Source organism: Hemicordylus capensis, chromosome 2 (assembly GCF_027244095.1).
Source record: "Hemicordylus capensis ecotype Gifberg chromosome 2, rHemCap1.1.pri, whole genome shotgun sequence".
Classification (NCBI taxonomy): Eukaryota; Metazoa; Chordata; class Lepidosauria; order Squamata; family Cordylidae; genus Hemicordylus; species Hemicordylus capensis.
In genome coordinates this window covers 294,701,415-294,722,421 of record NC_069658.1, presented here as the reverse complement: position 1 = coordinate 294,722,421, position 21,007 = coordinate 294,701,415, and the positions used below count along the sequence as shown (strand labels likewise).

Sequence of the window (21,007 nt, the reverse complement as noted above, 5' to 3'; positions counted from 1 at the left end):
CAATCTAAAAAGAAACAATCTAATAAGACAGACACCAGCAACAGTCACTGGAAGTACTGTGCTGGGGGTGGGTAGGGCCAGTTACTCTCCCCCTGCTAAATAAAGAGAATCACCATGTTAAAAAGGTGCCTCTTTGCCAAGTTAGCAGGGGAATGATGTTCAGCCTGTGCTTGATGGGGTTAGAGAGAGAGAGTATGTATGTATGTATGTATGGAGAGAGACTGACTACATATAGTACATAGTGTGTGTGTGTATGTATATAGTACATAGTACTATGAATGTATACTATATCATTAAGGAACTAAAGACTGAAAAATCCTTATGGAAGCAAAATCACTTATTCTTTTGAGTAATACAACCGAGGAAGAAATTTTTTTCCAATACAGAGAAAGTGTGTGTACGTAAATAAATCCAGACCAGGAGCCACAATCTACACCTGACCTGATAGCTCTAAAGGGAGTTGCGCTGTTGTCATCTTGCCACTAGGTGTCCCTGTGTCAGCAGCACCGGCTTAATCCTCTCCGAGGTCTTTTTCCCCCGCCCGGTGTCAATACTCTACCGCTCTGTCACTTGATGTACTTATTACCGGAAGTGGCGTATGCAGGTCCTGGAAAATATGTCTCCTGCCCCACAGATTTTAATAGGACTATCAAAATAAAAAATATTTTAACGAGGCTTTCCCCTTAACGAACTAGATATTTTGTTCAATTTTCTTACACCTAATATTTAAGTTTAAGCGACGGGATCAGCTTCTTTCCCATCTCCATGAACGCGGGAAGCATCTGATCTGGCAGGACCTGACAGAGACTTCCCATCATCCTTCGCGACTCCCTACTTCGCTCTTTCTCTCGGCGCTTCCTAGCTGTGAGGAAGCCGCCATTCCACAGCCGGTAAGGTCCGAATCCATTGCCATCCTGGGCGGGCGCGTCTTATAGGTGACCTTGGTTGCCTCTGAGGGCTGCTCGGCGATATTCCGCTTTAATACCTGCAGGTGTTTCCCGAAACTCCGGTAAATCGAAGGGAGTTTCCCCGCTTTTAAGCGAAGCGGCATTGCTGGGCTTGCTGGGCCTTATGCGGAGAGCGGGGAGGCCCACAGTTCGAAGAGTCCGCTGCTGGTAACCCTTCCCGGCCCTTGTGTGTGAGGGGGGCGGGCGGGGCGGGGAGGGGGGTGGCGGTCTTCTCTCTGAATAGGTCAAGACAGGGGCAGAAGTAAAAGGCAGAGTTCAGTCGTGTGTGGCTTGATGATTCTGGTTTCTGTGTGATACTTGGAGGGGGGATTACAGTACAGTAAATGGAATGAAACCAATAATCCTAGGAATACTTACTTGAGAGTAAGGCTGAGTCAACCAGATGCAGCACAATGAGATGATAGAATGGACGTTACCATTTTGGATTGCAGATGAGGGATTCCACTCTTATGCATCCCTATGTTTAAAACAACAACAAAAAACCCTGCACATAGAAACCTAGTACATCAGGGAGAAAGGTTCTAGACCATCATTTTGCCTGCTGTACTAATGTTCTATATGCGTAGGGGAACGTTGAAACCTGACCTTTTGAGCTGCAGTCTGGGGCAGTTCATCTTGGCATACTATCTGTCATCTTGGCATACTACCGTCTCATTTTGCTGTATGTTTAGAATCTTCTATAGTCACTGGGGCTTACTCCCAGCTAAATGTGCATAATATTACAGCCCTTAGCCAAGGTGTAGGTTGTACAAAATGTGCGGTTAAAGGTGAAGTCAGCTCTTGTTTCTTAAAAACAGTGTTAGGAGAAAAAGTTGCTATGAATGTACAACAGCTATTTTAAAAACATTGAAAAAGTATTGCAGCACGTTTAAATACTAGTGAATTTATTGTAGCATAAGCTTTGTGTTGGCCTTTAAAGTGCAACAGCAAGGCTTCAATTGTACTAGCAAGAATAAATAAGGCTACCTCTATGGAAATAATTGACTTTGGGGAAATAATTTTGGCTTTTATTTTCAGCAGTATGGACTTTCAGATTGAGCCCCAGTCTCATGTATTGATAATTTCACGTTTTTAGGTGTTGAAATTACTTCTGCAAGTTGAGGCTTTAGAACTCCCAAGATTATTACAGCAATTGGAAACTCTAGTCATTAGGATGTGTGGAAGCAAATGTCATGGTTTATAGGTCCCTGAAAGGAAGTAAAACTTGTACAGTTCTCAAGGGCTACTCTGATATTTGAAATGGTTGGGGTAGAGAAGCTTTTTTGTTTTGGTATCTGTGTTTTTTGTAGACATGCAAAAAACTTGTTGAGACTGAATGATTCCTTACAAAACATGCTCTTAGTCTTGGGGTTTTCTTTTAACGAAAGGCGGTATAAAAATGTAAAAATAAAATAAATAAATAAATAAAAATACCCAGCTGTATAAACACTGGCCCTCACTTACAGTGGAGCTGTCTTCACAAAACGTATCTAGGAATGTTAATGATGGAGATGGACTTGCTCTCCCTGACCTTGATATGGTTCTCCAAAGGTCTGAAGAAAGCCTACACGTGTGCAGATTGTGTGCATGCTGTCTCATTGCAATCAGGAGCCCTTCATTTTGTAGGAGTCTCAGTTTTGTGTACAGAGCCTATGTGTGTGAAATTGAACACATGTAGGCCTTGTTCAGCTCCCTTAAAGGTTGATTTGAGAGATCTAATAGAATACAGTCCCACTCTTTCCCTCCACATATTTATATTCCCAGGTATGTCCTTGGGGGTGGGGGCTCTTCTGCAAAAGGTTGTGTCACCCCCATATCCTTTTCTGTTGGTGGAGTATTTGGATTGGGGTTTTGAGCATTTAGAAATGAACATCCTGTGCAGACATGCCTATGCTCATTGAATTTTAATACACTTCTGCACATCTACTTAAGAGCACTAATGCATTCTATGTAGCCCCAACTAGCAAACACTGTCATTTGTAGCTAATGCACTTAAGTGTGTAATCCCAGGCCATAATTCTGTTTGCTGTGGAGAAGGGGCAGAGATTGTAGCTGCTCAGTAGCTTGTTCTACTTGCCCTGCCTTCCAGCTCCAAACTGTAGAGGAAGGCTAGAGGTGAACAACTTGGAGCCCTGTTGTTGCCCACTACCAAAGCAGACCCTGGCCTTTCCCTCTAGCTCCACAAATTTGGGGAGCAGAGGGATTGTCTCAGTTGTACTGGACTTCTGAGGCCCTTTGCAACCCAGTACAACTGCTGGGATTATCTGACCTGCTGCAATATAGCACAAAGTCAGGGGCTTGGGCTGCAACCCTTTGTGTACTTAAGCAGGTAGAAAGCTCCATTGAACACGTGGAACTTCCTTCTGAGTGAACACGTATAGGATTGCAATGATGGGGAGGGGTAGGGCCCTGGCAACCACAGATCCGTTACTTGGCTATCAAGGCTAGCCAAATTTTTTGGAAACTTGTATGTAACTATCTGATACAGATTGTCATAATTTTAAAATGGCTGGTAGATATATGGTCAGGGAGAAGTGGTCTGTGATTCTGGAGAAGTCAAGGAACATGTGAGGACACAGTGCCCATTTTGGTAGCCTCTGTTGCAGTAAGTGGTGATACGAAGTCTGAGCTGGAGAAGCAGGGAGAAAGACAACAATTGGCTAGCTTGTAGTAGGTCATTGAGGTGTCGTCCCCCCACCCCCATGTTCTTTAGACATAGGACTATATTGGCAATTTTTAAGGGCCCACTAAACTAAAGGAATGTGGGAGAACTATTGTTCAGAGGTTCAGCCCTTTAAACTAATGACCTCCCAAGACCGCATCTGGAGAGCTTTCCATACTCTTTCAGCTTTGGACACGGGAGGGAGAGAAACTGCAGCAGAATACCCATTCCATTTCTGGCTTTGAAATAGGCTAGCTAATGGAAGAACCTCTGCCACAGACTTGCGTGGTTCATTAATTACCTATTGATGCCCTTCCTTAAATGCCCACCCTGGCTTTTTGTCAAACTCTTATATCCAAAACAAGCTCCTAGTCCCTACCTTCAAAGTTCTCCATGGCCTTGTTCCTCCTTAGCTTTCTGTTCTATATCCTGTTACACCCCTGTCCATGTCACTTGCTCCATCTCTCTCAGTCTTTTGTAGTTTTCCTTCTCCCTCAAACCCTTTCTCTCTTACTGCTGCTTATGCTTCCCAAAACACCTGCTTGATGCCTCCTCTCTTTCTTTGAATCCTTCTTCCAAACCCACCTTTTTCTGTGAAGTCTTTGGCACAACCCCTTAGTTTCCATACTCAGTTGTAACTGAGTGTAAGCATGTGGGACTGCAAAACAATCAGGGATGGGGCTGTAACTTACTGGTAGAGCACATGCCTTGCCTGCAGAAGATCCCAGGTTCGATCCTTGACATCTCCAGGTAAAGGCAGGGGAAAACCCCAGGCTGAAGCCCAGGAGAACTGCTGCTAGTTAGTGTAGATGCCACCAAGCTAGATGGACCAGTGCTCTTGTGGAGTATAAGGCAGTTTCATGTCGGTTCAGATAATTGCATATTTCCCCCCTACCATGCCTCCACTTCCCTCCTTTTCATCTGTTCTGTTCCCAGTGTCACACTTTGAATTGTAAACTCCTTGGGAGATACCTGTTCTTGTCTTCTGTACAGTGCCATGCATATTGATGGCACTATACAAATAATAAAAATGTCTGCAGTTCCTTACCTATGCTCTGTTTTCCTTAGACACTATGCCTGCGCTCAGACCTCTCATCAAGCCTAAGATTGTCAAGAAGAGGACTAAGAAGTTCATCCGTCATCAGTCTGATCGCTATGTCAAAATCAAGGTGGGCACTCTTGTTGTGAAAGACATTTGAACAATCGCACATAAATCCTTAGATAATTGTTTATCATGCTCTGGGTGTTGACCAGTGTTCCTTCTAAGGTATGTGTGTGTGCTCACACACTTTTTGATGTCCACTCAGTTAATTTTAGATCCCACTCAGGTTGAATCAGGACGGCCCCACTCTGAATGCATGTGCACGCAGATTGCCTTGATGCTGCCATCCAGAACAAAACTCATTCCATGCACAGGTGAAAACAATTAGAGAGGACACTGGTGTTGGCCTGTCCCAGGACATGGACTAAGGGTATGTGATGCAGCCACCTTGTTGAAGGTAAGGTGGTTCTGCATCTGATCAGTGGATGGGAGACTGGCAACCCCGTGTATACCACCTTAAGTTTCAGTGTGGGGGAAAGGCAGGGTATAATAGATACAGTTGTAGTCAGGTCTTGTACATCTTTGTAATATAGTCAATGTTTTGAAGACATGATGATCGATTTGATGTACTGTGCATCTCAGTATTTTTCTCTTTGAATTCCATAGCGTAACTGGCGCAAACCAAGAGGTATTGACAACAGAGTTCGCAGAAGGTTCAAGGGCCAGATCTTGATGCCAAACATTGGGTATGGTAGCAATAAGAAGACAAAGCACATGTTGCCTTCAGGGTTCAGAAAATTTCTGGTTCATAATGTCAAAGAGCTGGAGGTGCTGATGATGAGTAACAAGTAAGTTGTAAAAAAGCATTGGAAGTGTTTACTCTGTAATCTGTGTTTTAGCATCAAGTGGCTCTTCTGTGAGCTTGGGTTGGAGGTACCTGGCTGAGTTGTAAGAGCAGTAGGCATTGGTTTGCAGCAAAAATAGTGTCAGTGGGATAATGGAATATCACAAAAACTTTGTCCTTGATGTACTCTTATCATAAAAAGGGTTTTGTCCAAAATATTTAATAGCCTTGGGGAATTCTTAAAAACAAAAACCTAACCAGAATTAACTTTTTAGGAGCCTCTTCTAAAGAATAGAGGCCTACAGGATTGGACTAGAAGACTTCTGAGGTCCCTTTCAGCTATAAAATTATGTGATTCTATTCGGTGATCTCCTCAGAGTTACTGGTGTAAAACATTGCATTGGGTTCCTTCCCTTTAGAGGAAAGGATTGTTTAAAAATGTTAGACACAAAAAAAGTTTGTTATGCACACTTAAGCTAGGAATAATGCCAAACTGGTTGTTTTGGCAGTTCAGAGTTAGGAGGAAACTTTTTTTTTTTATTTAACAAATTTTTATACTGCCCAAAACATACGTCTCTGGATGGTTTACAACAAGATACTTGGTCTTCCAGTGGCCTGATCAGAACTCACTAACATTTTTGAAACTTGAAAAACAATCCTCTTGGGGGTGGGGGGGATACAGCCCTCTTTCAAGTGTACTACTTATGAATATCTGGAGAAGGTTGTATATTTTTCTAAACTTCCCACTCCATGTCAAGGAGAGAGCTGGTTTTGTGGTGGCAAGCATAGATTGTCCCCTTTGCTAATTAGGATCCACCCTGTTTTGCATTCAAATGGGAGGCTGCATCTGAGCACTGTAAGATATTGCCCTCAGGATGGGGCCCACCTGCATGCTTGCACAAGGTTCCAAGTTCCCTCCCTGGCATCTCCAAGATAGGGCTGAGAGAGACTCCATCCTGCAACCTTGGAGAAGCCGCTGCCAGCCTGTGTAGACAATACTAAGCTAGATGGATTAATGGTCTGACTCAGTATATGGCAACTTCCTATGTCAAAAATGCTTTGTCCATTGAAAGAATGTTTTAGGGGAAATGCCTTGTCACTGTGCAATCTTTCCAAAGACAGGATGTGTTGGGTGGGGAGCATTCAGACATGCAGTTACCTACCTGTGTGTGGAAATAGCATGTCCCCATGAGGACCGTACCACATAATTGTCCTGATTATGAAGAGTGCCCTGAGCAGACAAAGGCTAAATTGGCCATTTAACATAAAACTAGCATTTAAGATTGATGAAGACCTCCTAAGAAACAGTCTAGTATATTACTGAACTATTCTCAACTTACTGCTATCACATTTGTTTTAAATCAGATCCTATTGTGCAGAGATTGCACACAATGTTTCCTCCAAGAATCGGAAGGTAATTGTGGAGAGAGCAGCTCAACTTGCTATCAAGGTTACCAATCCAAATGCCAGACTGCGCAGTGAGGAAAATGAATAAATGGTTGCTCTTGTACAACTGTCTTTAATAAAAGTATTTAAAAAGTGCTGGAGAACTGACATTTTTGACATGAGAGATTGTGGATAGATTTCGGGTAAGGAGGGTAGTTACCAATTTAATGTTAAACCAAGCTGGTATTCCCACTGATAGTTACTGATTCACAATTCAGCACAACCTATTTCAATGGGAAAGACTTATATAATGGCTGTGCATAGCGCAGCAGTATAAAACTATATTAACCCACTTAAGGATAGATGATGAGGTTGGGATTCAGGATGTTGTTCATCTTATAGGCTGCTTAATAAATTGTTTTAGCTGTACATCATCATTTGAACCCAAAAATGCATACAGTGAATCCAACAGTCACAAAACATCCTACACCGTGCCATTCTTAGGGTGGGGCGGCCAGGGCAACCACCCCGAGCTGGCATAGGCCCCGCTCTGGGCACACTGCAGCCTGCCCTGCTTTCTCTACCAGTCCCAGCAATTTATCTTCTCCCTGCCCCCGCTGCAGCATAGCTGAGGCAACCTTTTTTCAGCAAGACACAGCCTCACCTGCAGGAAAGCTCCTACAGCTCCCTTGCTCTCCACTGCCACCTCTCAGCTCTTAGGCAGGTGGGCAGGGCTTCCAGAGAGGCCTCTAGCTACCAGGATGTCTGACACTTTCCAGTACCGGCTGGCAGGCAGCAGAGAAGGCAGAAAGAGTGGCCAGCGCTGGCTGCCCATGCCCACCACAGCGCTGTGCAGACCCCCTGCCCTGCCTGTACCTGCTGACCATCCTCAGACCTAGTAATGGAGGTATAGTATGATTTTGTTTCTGTAGTTATCCTCCCCCCGCTTGAATAGGGAATGGTTGCCATGGGGCTTTGATATTGAGCACAGATGGAGGGCAGATTGGGAAGGGTCTGAATATTTCCCAATCTATTTCAATTTGTGTTTGTTTTAATTTTTAATGAACCTCAAAAGCCCTATAAGTGGCTTAATTCATGGCAGAAAATTACAAAAATATCTGGAACTGCCCTCCTCCGAATCATTTCTCTATTCCCCCCCCCCATATGGAGGAATCTGCCCTTTGCCTTCATAAAAAAAAGGGTAAAACACCCCTTTCTGTCCCAGCCTTTAGATCATGACTTGGTATAGGGCTGCGGTATTGAGCACACATGTAGGGCAGGGTGGCAGGGCTATGTATATTTAAAGGGCATGAGGCAAATGGTTGTTTGTTAAACATTTTTTGATTTTTTTACAAAATCAGTCCTATAAGTGGCTTGTTTCATGGAAGAGAATTACAGAAACTTATGGAACAAACAATATATGATCTATATTTATAAATGCACTATGCTCAAGTTGGTTTGCAGTCCAGAAGATTGAGAACTGTGAAGCATGTGTTGTCCTTCTATCCCCCGCACCCCGCGTCACAAATACACTATATGTCCAAGCTGGCTGGACATGTCCAAAAACCTCACACTATTTAAACATATGTCATCAGTCAGTATGTATTTGTAATCATATGAAATGTGGAGGCCCTGCATATGCTGATTTGCCCTCAGCCCTGCACACAGCTATGTTTAGATGGGAACAAAAGCTGCTGGTTGAATGTACAGTATACCTGGTAGCAAACTTGAGTTTGTGTAATATGTGCAATGACCAGAGATGTGGGTTTCCTGGAAACTTCCCATGCATGTTTTACTCACTTGCATATTTTTTTCTTAGTGTCACAAGTATGCGAATCATCTCTGAAAATGGCTCTAAATGAGAGCCAGTGTGGTGTAGTGGTTAGAGTGCTGGACTAGGACCAGGGAGACCAGAGTTCAAATTCCCATTCACCCATGAGACTAGCTGGGTGACTCTGGGCCAGTCACTTCTCTCTCAGCCTAACCTACTTCACAGGGTTTTTGTGAAAGAAAAGTATGTAGTACACTGCTCTGGGCTCCTTGAAGGAAGAGCGGGATATAAATGTAAAAATAATAATTATTATGCCATTCATAGCACATATAGTTTACTAAAGAAAAAACCAGGGCCCAGCTCCTTCAAGTGGGGGAGGTTTGGCAAACAGAGGAGCTTCTGTCCCCTGCTAGAACAGCAAAAGGGCACCTTTTTAAAGGGGTGATGCTCGTTGTTTAGCAGGGAGAGCAACTGGCTCTATCCATCCCCAGCACAGTATACCTCTGCTGGTGTCTAGCTTTTATTTCTTTAGATTGAGCCTTTGTGGACATTAAGCCATTTTATTTATAGCTATGTAAACTGCCTTGGGAATTTTTGTTAAAATGCAGTATATAAATATGTCTCCCTTGTAGACCTTTTTACTTTGTATAAAAGATATAAGGAAGATGAATATGACATGTTTGTTGTATCCATATCCTTTTGGCAGCTGTCACTTTACCCACTGTTTAGCATTAACAGTTGACCTTGCCAGGGCACAGAGGCTCCAGCAGTTTGTTCAGGTGCCAAGCTCTGATGCCAGGCCAGCTAGAAACAACCGATACACTTTCCCTCTGATCTGGCATCATGCCTGTTTCTGTACTGTTGCTTGAAGATCAGTGTCTGAAGCAGAAGAAGATGTTTTGAACTGGGAGAACAGATATTGATGCAACGAATATGAAGTACAGCTCTACATGCTGTACAAGTATGCAATCTTGTTTATTTATTTGATTTCTATACCGCCCGTCCAAAAATGGCTGAGAGGTTTACACAGAGAAATAATAAATAAGATGGATTCCCTATCCCCAAAGGGTTCACAACCTAAAAAGAAACAGCAGCAGTCACTGGAGGTACTGTGCTGGGGGTGGATAGGACCAGTTACTCTCACCCTGCTCAATAAAGAGAATCACCACATTAAAAAGTGCCTCTTTGCCCAGTTAGCAAGGGTTCTATCCTATTCAAGCCAAAAACTATAGATGTAGGAGTGATCTTAAAGTAAGTTTAGTTGGAAGCACTTGCTTTGGGAACTTTTCTTGAAAAGAGATATAAATATTCATCACAATTTCAAGTGTTGACAGAAGATTAGGTATCTTACAAACAGGTGTACTGCAATCTTGGATTTTTGAAGAATTGAAGTCCTAAAGCCAGTTTCTGCAAACACTGAAAGTTCTGTTTATTCCTTCAAAAGCCCATTGGATAGAAAACACTTGCAGCTGAATCAGAATGGATGAAATAATGCTAAAGTGCTGTATTTATGAGCTTTATTTTCTTTAGATGCATTTCATGTAGAATGGAAAGTGACATCCTGTTTTTATAAATAGAGCACTTAAGTGATTCACAGATTGACTGACTCAAATAGAATAAACCCTAAAATGAAGCTTAGTAATCTCTATGGCTGACATACAAAGATGCGCTGGTGCAGTAAGACAGCAGCCTAACAGAACTTAACTGCTGGCACACCAAGGAAGTGGTGACTTGATGCAACCCCTTCCCCAGGAAGCACTTTGGCACCTGAAAATATGTTCCTGAGGGCTGTGCAAATCTGGACACTTTCAGGAGGCACAGATTGTTTCCTGGGGAAGTGCAGCGGATCAAATTGCCACTTCCCTGGTGCAGTTAATCTCAAGGTTCTGCTTGGCTGCATCTTCGCTTTGTATATCGGCTCAAGACTGGAAGAATTCCCTCTCTCTCGCTGCTAAACAGCAACTTTTGAGTAGCAGTACAAGTATTTGCATTTAATGAGGTGGTGTCATTGCATCAGAACATATTTCAGACCAGGTGAGTAGCTCCTGGAGCGGAATGCTACCTGTTTGCTGTTTGAAATTCAGTGCTTTGGTATTAGCTTCTTGGGGTGCAGAGCCAGTAAGCTACAGCCAGGAAGAAATTTTCATGGGCGTGGGTAGAAGCAGATTCATACTGCAGTAACTTAGCATAAGGCATTCCATTCTGGAAGACAGTTGTGTCACTTTCATGGTTTGACACTTGGGAGTAAAAAGGGGATTGGAGGCGACAGCTTTAATTCATATGCTATGCTACTATGAAAGTGACTTAAGTCAGTAACAACAGCACAAATGAAAGCCACTTGAATGGAGGCAAGCATGAAAGCCGACTGGGCCTCATTTGTCACCACTGCTTTTAAAATGACCAATTCAGCAATTTGGTAGCAAGAGAGATTGTTTGCTTTCAGTGCTCTAGCTAAAGCAACTGGAGTCAACTGGTGGCTTTTTTGGCAGACATTCATGATTGTGTATTTGAACTAAGGGAACAACATAAGTGGTGCCCTATTGACATCAACAGGACAGGCCATCACTCTTGTCTCTGCACTCATGCCTGTTCTAATAGAAAGAGCTGCCATTTTTAAAAATAGCATCTATAGCTGAAACCAGCTCTAGCCAATGGCCTTTCCTTTTTCCTTCCGAACATAGTGGATGGTGGGGAGTAGGAGAACAGTGTGGAGGAGTTAACTCATGTCCATTAATTCTGTGGCAGATAATGAAGTTGAATCCTTCTGAATGCTTTCAAAAAGTGAAGACATTTCAGCATTGGCTCTAATCTGAGAAGAAAATTCTGCCATCACAGGGCTTTTATCTACATCAGGGATGGTCAATAGAGCAGCTACAGCTCTCATGGCTGAACGTTTCAATTCATCTTGCTTCTCAAATTCTTGTTTCACTGAGCCAGCTTTTACCTAAAATACATTTAAACAAAATTAGGAAAAAGCAGCCACTAAGCAGAACAAAATATTACCCATCATACTGACCAATAAACCTGTAACTGGGTAAGGATTAGGTTGTGTTGTTGATCCCAGGAACTACGAAATACAAAGCAAGTAAAAGGCAGGTCTAAGCATCAATTTTCTCCTTACATTTGCTCCCCCCATAACAGAAGGCTCAGGAGATGTCACAATTAATTCAAAAACAAGTTTCTAACCATACATGTTCTTGCTTTTTTTGGTCACATGAAAGACAAAACCACAAAAGATAGAAACATGCCTTTTGACAGGTAGGTGCCAGACTTTGCCCAGGCTACCAGAAAAATCCCAGAAAAATTGATTAATTTGCCAGAAAATGCAGAAAAACTCTCCCATTGGAAAGGTATAGGGAATGATACCTTCCAGCAAACATTGGCAGTTTCCTAGGATGCTGAGAGAGAAAAAGTCTGTTTTTTCATAATTAGAAAGCAATGAACAAGCAATTTTTTTCTGTTCACTGCATTTCAGTCCATGTTGGATTTACATGGAAATCATTTAAGAAACCCAAACACAAGAGAACTTAAGTGCTGGAGATATAAATACGTTTTTCTAACTAAATACCCAAACTCTTCTGCACACTAACTACCAATGAGTGAAGGGGGTCTGCATGCAGAAATGCTCACACGCCTGCTTTACTAGTATGTGTGCACACACATGCATGAACAAGTCTAGTGATCAGTTTAAGTGAATCCCCACAATAGCTGTGTTCATATGAGCCATTCACCACAGCAGCTTTCTCCCCATTACAAGGTCACTACAAAGCTTGTGTGTTGGTGGAGGAGGCTTTTCTATATATAAATTTTGATGAGGATCCTTGAAGAGTACCCTCCATGCTGTGGTGTTTGGTCTCTGACAGAGGAGGGTTTGCTGAAGGATGTGCAACAACAACTCAATTGCCTACCCAGCCCCTTCCGTAAACTTACAGCAATAAAGTGGAATTACAAGCCTTGTTATCTCGCACAAATGCAGAACGCAGCATTGTGAGAACCTCGCTTTCAATTTAGAGAAGTAGAAGATATAAATAAAAATACATGGGCAGTACTTTGAGATTAGACTGAATAGGACCTTCAGCTGTGAAAGGAAAAGGGTTAGTTAGGGTTAACCCTACCTCTTTACTCCTTAGCTTTTCTTGTGCAAAGCCCAAGTGCACTACATTGTGCGACGTTAGAAAATATGTGCAAGTTTCCTCAGTTTACAGTCTTGCATGGGAGCAGGGAAAGAGTTTGAGCACATGCATATTGATCTCCAAGTAGGTTTACACCCTGACCTCAAGTGGGTCACACCAGTGGCATCACAATTTGTTTGCTGAAAATATTTGTCTCCTGCCCCTCTACTGCAATACCACTCAGGGCACCGCAAAGACATCTTTTGTGTAATTGACATGGAAGACGACTATATGCAATGGTGGATGGAACTAGGATACCTTTAAGAGTGATGTAGAAAGGGGAATTTTGGCAGCTGCATATTGCCATGCAAGGGTGAGAGAGGCTGTACCTGCCAAAGTTTCCATTAATCTGCACCTCTTTTTAAGATAAGGGAGCTCTAGCTGCTTTTGCATCTGGTCACGGTTAGATAGGCATATAGGATCTAAAATTAAAAGGAGGTGCTCATGTTGCCAGTTAGGGTTAAAGGTGGGTCTGTAAAAAGCAGAGATGATCAATATAGCTCATTATAGGTCCCTTCCAATCCTAGGGCAATATAGTCCTTAGTAGCCACAGGGAATGAAGCAGGCCTAGCTGCAGCTGGAGCAAAGTGGGGAGTAAAGTATTCTTCTAGTAGAGAACCCCAACCTGATCTCTCTTGATAAGGGAGGTGCTTAGCAGCAGAAGGCATGGAAGTAAGTGCTGCAGGGAAAACACATTCTGAGCCTTTCTAGTGCATTACCTTAGTAGAACAAGTTGCTCGTAGGGGCTCAATGAGTCGCTCTAATCTTTGTAGAACAGCATTAGGACACAGCGTTGACAGGCGAGCTAGCATAATGAAAGTCAGCATCTAAAAAGAAGAAATGAGGGGAAAGTTGTATTTACATTATTACTAAGTTCTCCCCAAACCAGATGTGCAATACTAAGCATCAAGTACCTCTTGGTCATGTTCATGTAACAGATTCAAAACAACTTCAACCTCAAGCGTATCACTGAAGTATGACTTCAGCTTTACAGTTTTTTCTTAAGATAAAGTGGGAAGAGCAAATGATATTAAATTCTATAGTATGCATACACACACACACACACACACGCTTTTCAGCTGCTATTTCCAGTCCCGCAGCCTGCTACGTACTGGCAGAGGCTCCCCGCCGTCCCACACTTTCTTCCCTTCTCTGCACAAAAGTGGTGGTTAACATGCCTGGCAGCAATCCTGTGCGATCCTCTGAAGGCTCCCTGCCTTAATGCAACTTTGATCCAGTCAATGGATCCAGACATGGATCTCTCCTAGCCCTGAATAGTAAAGCCATTAGAGAAGAGAGTTCACACCTCCAGGGGGGAAGGGAGATTCCACATTCAGGCAATATTCATCCAGTTTGGGCATTCGTTTGTGAATGAGGAGAAAGCATATAAGCCCGAGGCCTATGACGGCAGGGGTGGGGGGCGTTGTGAGAAGAGTAACCTCCAAACAGCCTTAAGAAGAACTTGGCTCTCAGTGAAAGAGGAAATCACAGAGATGCCAACACTAATGAAAAGAGGTAGTTACCCTAATGTCGTAATGATCTTTCAGTCCGTCTTCCACGTGATTCAAGTATTCATAGATGTCCAGTCGATCAAGGCAGCTTTCCAAAAGTGTGTACATGCACTCAAAAGCAGCTTTCCTCACGTCAAGGCCATCATCCACTGTGTGTTTGAACGGCCCCATTTCTACCTAAAAAGGGAAATAAGAATATAGCTGGTCTTTGACAGAGGGAAAGAGCTTTCTGGTAAGCAGCACACAAATAACATTCCTTTTTAGCCAGCGTGGACAATATGCAGACTGAAATCCCACCTCACTCCATCTCTTGACAGAGCCCCCAGAACAGCCGTGGTCCCCTATACTGGACAGGGGATTGCACTAGATGATTGCCACTAGAAGGACCAGTTGCACGGCATGTCGGCAGCATTGCTTCTCGTATTCTAAAAATTGTTGGAAGTAAAGTCGTAATACATATCGTTAAATGAGAGCCAGTTATTCCATGTACAAGAGTGTACACGTTCAATCAGATGTGTCTCTCCAATCTGCGATAGCACAAACATCAGCTACACTGATTCATTTATGCCCACTCGTCTGAGTTCTGATTATTGCTCTTTAGGTGAATGTACTGTCACCCTAGATCAGCAGAGTATTTTACCATTTGTGAGTGAGCTAGCATTTGAACTTAATTTTCTCAGCAGTTTTAGCAAACAAAACATACTGCATGCAACTCCACTGTACTCTAAATTCCAAAAGGGTTAAGATATCAGAGGATCCATGGAGCTTTAGCTCTAGAAGCCAAAACCTCTCACATTATTTTAACAGTGCAATTGTGAGACTCATTTATGGATTGAGTTGACCCAGATAAATCCACAGAATAGGGAGGGAGCAAGCTACATACAGTCAGACCATGTATCCTCATAGAAAGTGGTGCAGTTCACAATTTGTCTCTGCCAGCATTTTCCCGACTAGAGGATAAAACTGTATACTACCAGTCCGTACCTCCCGTATGAGTTCTCTTCTAATCTTGGTTTCATTGTACAGGTGGGGTAGAACAGTGCTGAGCTGGTCTCTGATTAGAGAAGGTTTGTTGTGAGCAGCAGAATTAAACATGGCTAAAGCGACACGTCGAACATTCAAATCAGAATCCTGAAGTGTTTTTAAGAAGTCACCTGCATGATGATAGAAAAGGGAGCAACTGCTTTAAAGACAGCTCTTTACCAACTTTCACTATACATTCCAGACTCATCTAACCTTTTTCAATCCTTCTGAGCGGAACAAATTAAAAGACAGAAAGCAATCTTGTATAAATTGGGTAGACATAGCTCTTGCCTGCATATAACACAGAGCTACACCAGTTAGTCATTCACCACATTTTAAAAATATATTCCTCATTTTAAAAATATATTAAAACAATTGGAAGAAACAGACTCCCATTTGGGCTATAGAAACAACATATGAAGAGACCAACTATTTCTATTAGATAACAGAGAGAGCGAGGGAGGGGGAGGCTTAGGTGGTCCATGGCAAATGGTGTGGCAAGACTCACCCACACAATGCTTTACTAATCGGAGGTATCGGAGCAGGAGCAAGAGAGTAAGGAAGGAGGGGAAGAGAGAAAGGAGGAAGGGCAAGGGACGGGCCTGGGCCTGTCAGCGGCCTGAAGGGAATGAGCGGCCGTGGCAGCAAGGAAGGGCCCGGTCAACTGCCGCTGCTGTTCAGAGCTACAGAGGCCATTGGCAGAGGGAGGCAGGCAAGCGAGGGACGGGCCCTAGCCTGTCAGCGACCTGAGGGGAACAAGCCGCCATGGTGCCGGTGGCAGTGAGGAAGGGCCCAGTCAATCGCTGCTGCTACTCCTGTGGGGAAGTCTCTGGGGTGAGGAGGGCTGCAGCTTGGCCAATCGGCACCATCAACGCTGCAGCCGCAACCAAAAGGGGTGAGGGGGATGGAGCAAGGGGATGGAGGAGGAGCAGCACAGCTCAGGTTAGAGTGGAGAGAACTCTGAGGTGAGGGGGCTGTGGCAGGGCTGAGGGGAGCAATCAAGTAGTAGCACGCAGATGCTGTGCGCAGGTTAAGCTAGTTATGCATTTATTAAGATATATTCATTATGCCTCTCAGCCTGGCTAATAGCATTTCAAAACAAACACAGAATAAGCTGAACCAATATTAAGATCAGCCAGAACTGGAGACCTTGATTTCCCTCTCATTTCCTAGTTGCAGCAACTCCAAGCAAACACTACAGAGTTCACAGAACTAGTTTCATGCAGAGGAAGCATTTTCACAAGGAGTGCCAAAGGGGAAGCAGGAGGCAGCGCATATCCAACATCGTGGTTGCTTGAGCAGTTCTCTACTGTTGCTCATTACCCATGATGTAATCAGTGTTGACCATTCCATCCATTAAACCAACAGGAAGTTAAAACAGGCACCAATTCAGTCCCAATGCCCACTTCCCCTGCTGCTAACCACCGACCAATTAGTTGATTACATCTTGAGAAGACCTTTTAGTTCCCCAAGTCCGAGCCAGGAACTGCTTCTTCCCAAGATTTTTACATTTTGATTAATGGAAGTTATGTACCAGAAGATTCAGACAACAAAACTTGCACAGTATCCATGAAACTGGTCTGTAATGTTTATCTACACAAACAATTTTTGAAATCTCAAAAATTCAGCATTTATAACACCTGCTGATTTGATCACACAAGGATAAATTCTATATTACCTATGCATCCTTTAAGAAGGGGATCAATGGGCTGCGGCTGATCTGAGATGGTGAATTTGATTGCAGTTACTACAGTGCTTCGAGCATACGGAGAACCTGCAAAGGACAAGGAAAATAATCTAAGAATGGACGTAGATGTTAATGTATTCTCTGCAGGGAGGAGAGCTGGTCCAGTGGTAGCAAGCATGACTTGTCCCCATAGCTAAGCAGGGTCTGCCCTGGTTGCATCTGAATGGGAGACTTGATGTATGAGCACTATAAGATATTCCCCTTAGGGGATGGAGCCGCTCTGGGAAGAGCAGAAGGTTTCAAGTTCCCTCCCTGGCTTCTCCAGGATAGGGCTGAGAGATACTCCCGCCTGCAACTTTGGAGAAGCAGCTGCCAGTCTGTGTAGACAATATTGAGCTAGATAGACCAATGGTCTGACTCAGTATACAGCAGCTTCCTATGTACTCGTTTTGCTAAAGCTATTGCACTATTTTCTCCACCGAACACAACAAAACAATAAATAACAGTTCCACAACAGCAGAGAGATCCAGCTTAATCCAGAACGCATTGTGAAGAAGTAATCGTTCATTACATACTTTTTTTTTTGTACAGAGGTACTAGAGGTTTTGGCTGAAGAGCTAGAAGTATAACCTTAACTTTAGATGCTGCTGCTATTTTACAAATCTCCACACCAAGTTTCTTAACAGCAAACTGAGCTTTTTCTTTTCTTTTCTTAAACCAACACACTTATCTGACACTCCAATGAAATAGGATTTTAATACAGCTTTGGAGCTATGGCAAAGCTTAAGATAAAAGACAGGGTAAACAGGCCAAAGAAAAACTTTGAATAGTATGAGAAGACTTGGAGCCCTCCTTAATAGTATACTTAAGCCCCGTTCAGATTCCACACACCCCTCCCCTCACTCTCCCATCCACATTCAGGAGAGCTGCCTCTCTGCAGTCAACGAGACTGCAGAGAGGTGAGGGAGCTGGCTGTGCAGGCTTCCTTCTTGACAGAAGGACAGCCTGCACAGCCAATCGGGCAAGAATGAGGGAGGAGCTTCCTCCCTCAACTCCAGTTCCGTGGGGCTCAAACAGCGGTGACAGCACTCAGATGCAACACTGGCACCACAGAAATGGGGTTTGGGGAGGGAAAATGCAGGTCACTTTCCCGCGCAAACTTCATTTCCCAGAATTCAGATGTTCAGGTTAGCAAACCAGAAGTGATGGTACCTATGGTTTCCTGTTACATCTGAATTCAGCAATAGTCTAGTGGTTAATCCAGACCTGCCCATTATATTCTATTTGGTTCAACCATGCTTGGGCAAACATTCACACGTCTGAATAAAATGCACACAATCATACAGTATAGGATATGGTGTGCATTGGAAATATAAGAACCTGCTTTGTAGTGGGGGAGGAAATCTACTTTGCATAAAATAATGTTCTCTAATTTGTCCACAAAGTAATTTTCCTTAATACAGCCTCTTAATTCAGGAACATTGTCCCTCTTTACTGTTCACTGCCATTTTGTTAGCTCATGACCTCTCACTCATTTCAGCATCTCTAATTTGGCTTTGCTCCTCCAACTTTATATTTTGTACCCATTTCTAAGCAGGGACAGATAAGGTATAAACCATTAAAACAAAAATATGAAGAAATCAACTGATGCCAACAAAAATTACCATATTTAATTATTGCACCATTTAGCTGACCCTCTCTCCTGTATGGATCGTTTTGTATAAAAATAATACAACACAAAGCAAATTAAAACCCATTTTTTAAAAAGGAAACAAGAGGTTAGGAAAGAAACAAGAGGTTGCATCAGAGTGACGCTAGTGCAAAGCAGAGTTAGCACAAGGAGTATTCTCCTTCTCATCCTTTTCCAGAGCCACCAGGACAGCATTCCGGAGGACTGAAGGACCCCTGGCAATGGCATGGGATGCAATGCCAATGGTTACATGAAAAACACTCTGAACATTATATGAAGATATATTTCACTAAAGAAAGCTCTACTAGTGGAAACTGTTATCCATGCAGTCTTGCCCACCCCTCTGCAGTCATCGGCAGCACATCCCATGCCATTTTCAAGGGTCACTTAGAAATGGCTGTTCAGGTAGCTCCTGGGGCTTCAGGAAGAGGATGGGAAGGAAAAAAATCACTTGCACTAGCTCTGTCTTGTGTTTGCACCACTCTGGATGCAGCCTAATTTACACAATTGTAGGCAAACAGATTGTAGGCCATTTGGAAGTAATACATAATTGTATTCTGAGAACAACTTCTTCAGGTGCTTTTTAAAGATCAAGAAGGGGAAAATAAATATTGAGAGGAAAGGGATTTGACACTGAGGGGCCTTCCACAAAGCTTCCGCAATGGCTCAGTGACAGGCCTCAGGAACAGGCAGCTGTGTCTTACTGCAAGAATTATTTCAGCCCAGGCATTTCCATTACCTGAAGACAGTTGTTTCTTCAGCCTGGGCAGCAACTGAGAAGGATTCACCACGGTCAGTTTTCCCAGGCATTCAGCAACCACATTGCGTGTCCCTTCCTCTGTGCATTCACAGTGTTTGAAAAGCAGAGCCCAGATGTCCTCAACGTAGGGCTTCAAGCTGTCTGCTGGGGAGGAGCTGATGACTTCCTTCAGTGAGTGGAGCAGCAAGTATTGCCTCCTAGGCTGTCCTCCAATCTCTTTGAGCATGAAGGGAAGGTATTCTTTAAGGTTGCCCACACTGATATTCCCCAGAGCGTAGGAAGCTGCCGACTTCACCTCTTCACTGGGTGAAGCAAAAGCCTCCAGTATCACAGCCTTGAGCTCCTTCTGTGCACCGAGGTTCATAGTGTGCCCTATTTCTGCCAATGACAGGAAGGCCAGCATCTTCACAGCAGCACTGGACTTGGGATTCTTAACGTCCTGGATGAACTGGTTTACCATCCCAGGAGCTTCTTTTGGACACACTGATGAAAGGGCCGCCACACATTTGGCAACAGAGTGATAGGCCTGTTTATGTAAACTTACAGAAGCCCCACCAGAGCTTGAAGAGTAGATAGGGTTAGTTAGTTGCTTCATCAGTTCAGCATAACTCATGTTGACTGTCTTGGTTACAACCAGAGCTTGAAAGAAGTCCACAATGGCGTTCAGGGCTCCTCCTTGCATCAAAGGTGAATAAACAAGCTGAAAAAGCTCAGACAGAACCGTACCACTTATCTTGGACAAGGAAGAGGGATAAACCTTAGCTAACGTAGTGAGGAATGAGATAGCCACCTGAGAAACATGCATATCATTCTCACTAATTAAATCAGGCAGCTCCATTAGAACACATTCAATCATCGCAGGCTTGAGGCTATCACTGTAATTCTTGATCAAGATATCCAGAGCTGTCAGGGTACTCAGTTTTAAGGCACGCTGATTCTTGCGCAAGAAGGAAGCCAAAATGGGGAATCCTTCTGCTAGAATGGGCCTTAAGTCTATTTTCAGTGGAGAGCTAGCAATTAAAGTCAGTGCTTTGACTGTGGTCAGTCTAGTTATTTCATTTTTCAGCCTCTCCAGAAAAATCTTCAAGGTCGGTTGGAGATCACTGCTCAGGTAATCTCCCAGATTGCAAACAATCTGTCCCATGCAAGAGATGGCCCGTTCCTTCACCTCCTGATCAATGTCAGCAGCTTTCAGCCTCTTCAGAGTAGCAGAAAAGAGATCCCTCACGTAGGGCTTGGCATCAAAGGCACAAGGCACATCCAGGGGCCGAATGACTTTCACAAGCTGCTGAGTAACCAGCAGAGCTTCTGAAGTGATCTTGTAAAAAGGATCCCCTATGCAAGTCACAATGGGTGGCAGCAGCGCTTGGACATGGGGATGGAACACCTCTCGGGAGTGGTTGCAAAGGACAACATAAAGGAAAGACAGCGTATCAATCTTCATGTTGGAGGAGCTGGATTTGTCAGTCAAGGAGAAAACAATACCTATTTAGTGGGGAGGAAAACGTTGGT

At 43.5% G+C, this 21,007-nt stretch overlaps 2 protein-coding genes and 1 non-coding gene across 6 annotated transcripts in view; 2 read left to right on the top strand and 1 right to left on the bottom strand.

The window, feature by feature from the left end:
- The first annotated feature begins 742 nt into the window (after positions 1-742).
- RPL32 (ribosomal protein L32) lies at positions 743-7,037 on the top strand. 3 transcript variants are annotated; one of them, XM_053292017.1, is made up of 4 exons: positions 743-890; positions 4,678-4,778; positions 5,318-5,499; positions 6,861-7,037. In XM_053292017.1, the coding sequence occupies exons 2-4, from the start codon at positions 4,683-4,685 to the stop codon at positions 6,988-6,990; spliced, it is 408 nt and encodes a 135-aa protein (XP_053147992.1). In that variant the 5' UTR covers positions 743-890; positions 4,678-4,682; the 3' UTR covers positions 6,991-7,037. The 3 variants fall into 3 exon arrangements, with proteins under 3 accessions (XP_053147992.1, XP_053147994.1, XP_053147993.1); XM_053292019.1 differs by lacking the exon at positions 743-890 and adding an exon at positions 961-1,009; XM_053292018.1 differs by lacking the exon at positions 743-890 and adding an exon at positions 3,470-3,552.
- LOC128348429 (small nucleolar RNA SNORA7) lies at positions 3,752-3,890 on the top strand. The gene has a single exon (XR_008318148.1). It is a non-coding gene; the product is annotated as a small nucleolar RNA SNORA7 (small nucleolar RNA).
- Positions 7,038-10,152: 3,115 nt separating the features above from the next.
- Positions 10,153-21,007, bottom strand: part of LOC128343255 (cullin-associated NEDD8-dissociated protein 1-like) — a 41,758-nt gene continuing 30,903 nt past the window's right edge. For both annotated transcript variants that reach the window (XM_053292015.1, XM_053292014.1), the window contains 6 exons: positions 19,475-20,980; positions 17,037-17,132; positions 15,320-15,489; positions 14,348-14,512; positions 13,544-13,651; positions 10,153-11,596 (listed from right to left, as the gene is read on the bottom strand). In XM_053292015.1, the coding sequence (XP_053147990.1) occupies positions 11,369-11,596; positions 13,544-13,651; positions 14,348-14,512; positions 15,320-15,489; positions 17,037-17,132; positions 19,475-20,980 (2,273 nt within the window). In that variant the 3' untranslated portion in view covers positions 10,153-11,368. The remainder of the gene's footprint in view (positions 11,597-13,543; positions 13,652-14,347; positions 14,513-15,319; positions 15,490-17,036; positions 17,133-19,474; positions 20,981-21,007) is intronic.

What these genes read in the sequence shown, in the direction of transcription:
- RPL32 (XM_053292017.1), top strand. Translation starts at nt 4,683, where the DNA reads ATGCCTGCGCTCAGACCTCTCATCAAGCCTAAGATTGTCAAGAAGAGG. An exon ending in ATCGCTATGTCAAAATCAAG is followed by an intron (nt 4,779 to 5,317) that starts GTGGGCACTCTT and finishes TGAATTCCATAG; the next exon opens with CGTAACTGGCGCAAACCAAG. An exon ending in GTGCTGATGATGAGTAACAA is followed by an intron (nt 5,500 to 6,860) that starts GTAAGTTGTAAA and finishes GTTTTAAATCAG; the next exon opens with ATCCTATTGTGCAGAGATTG.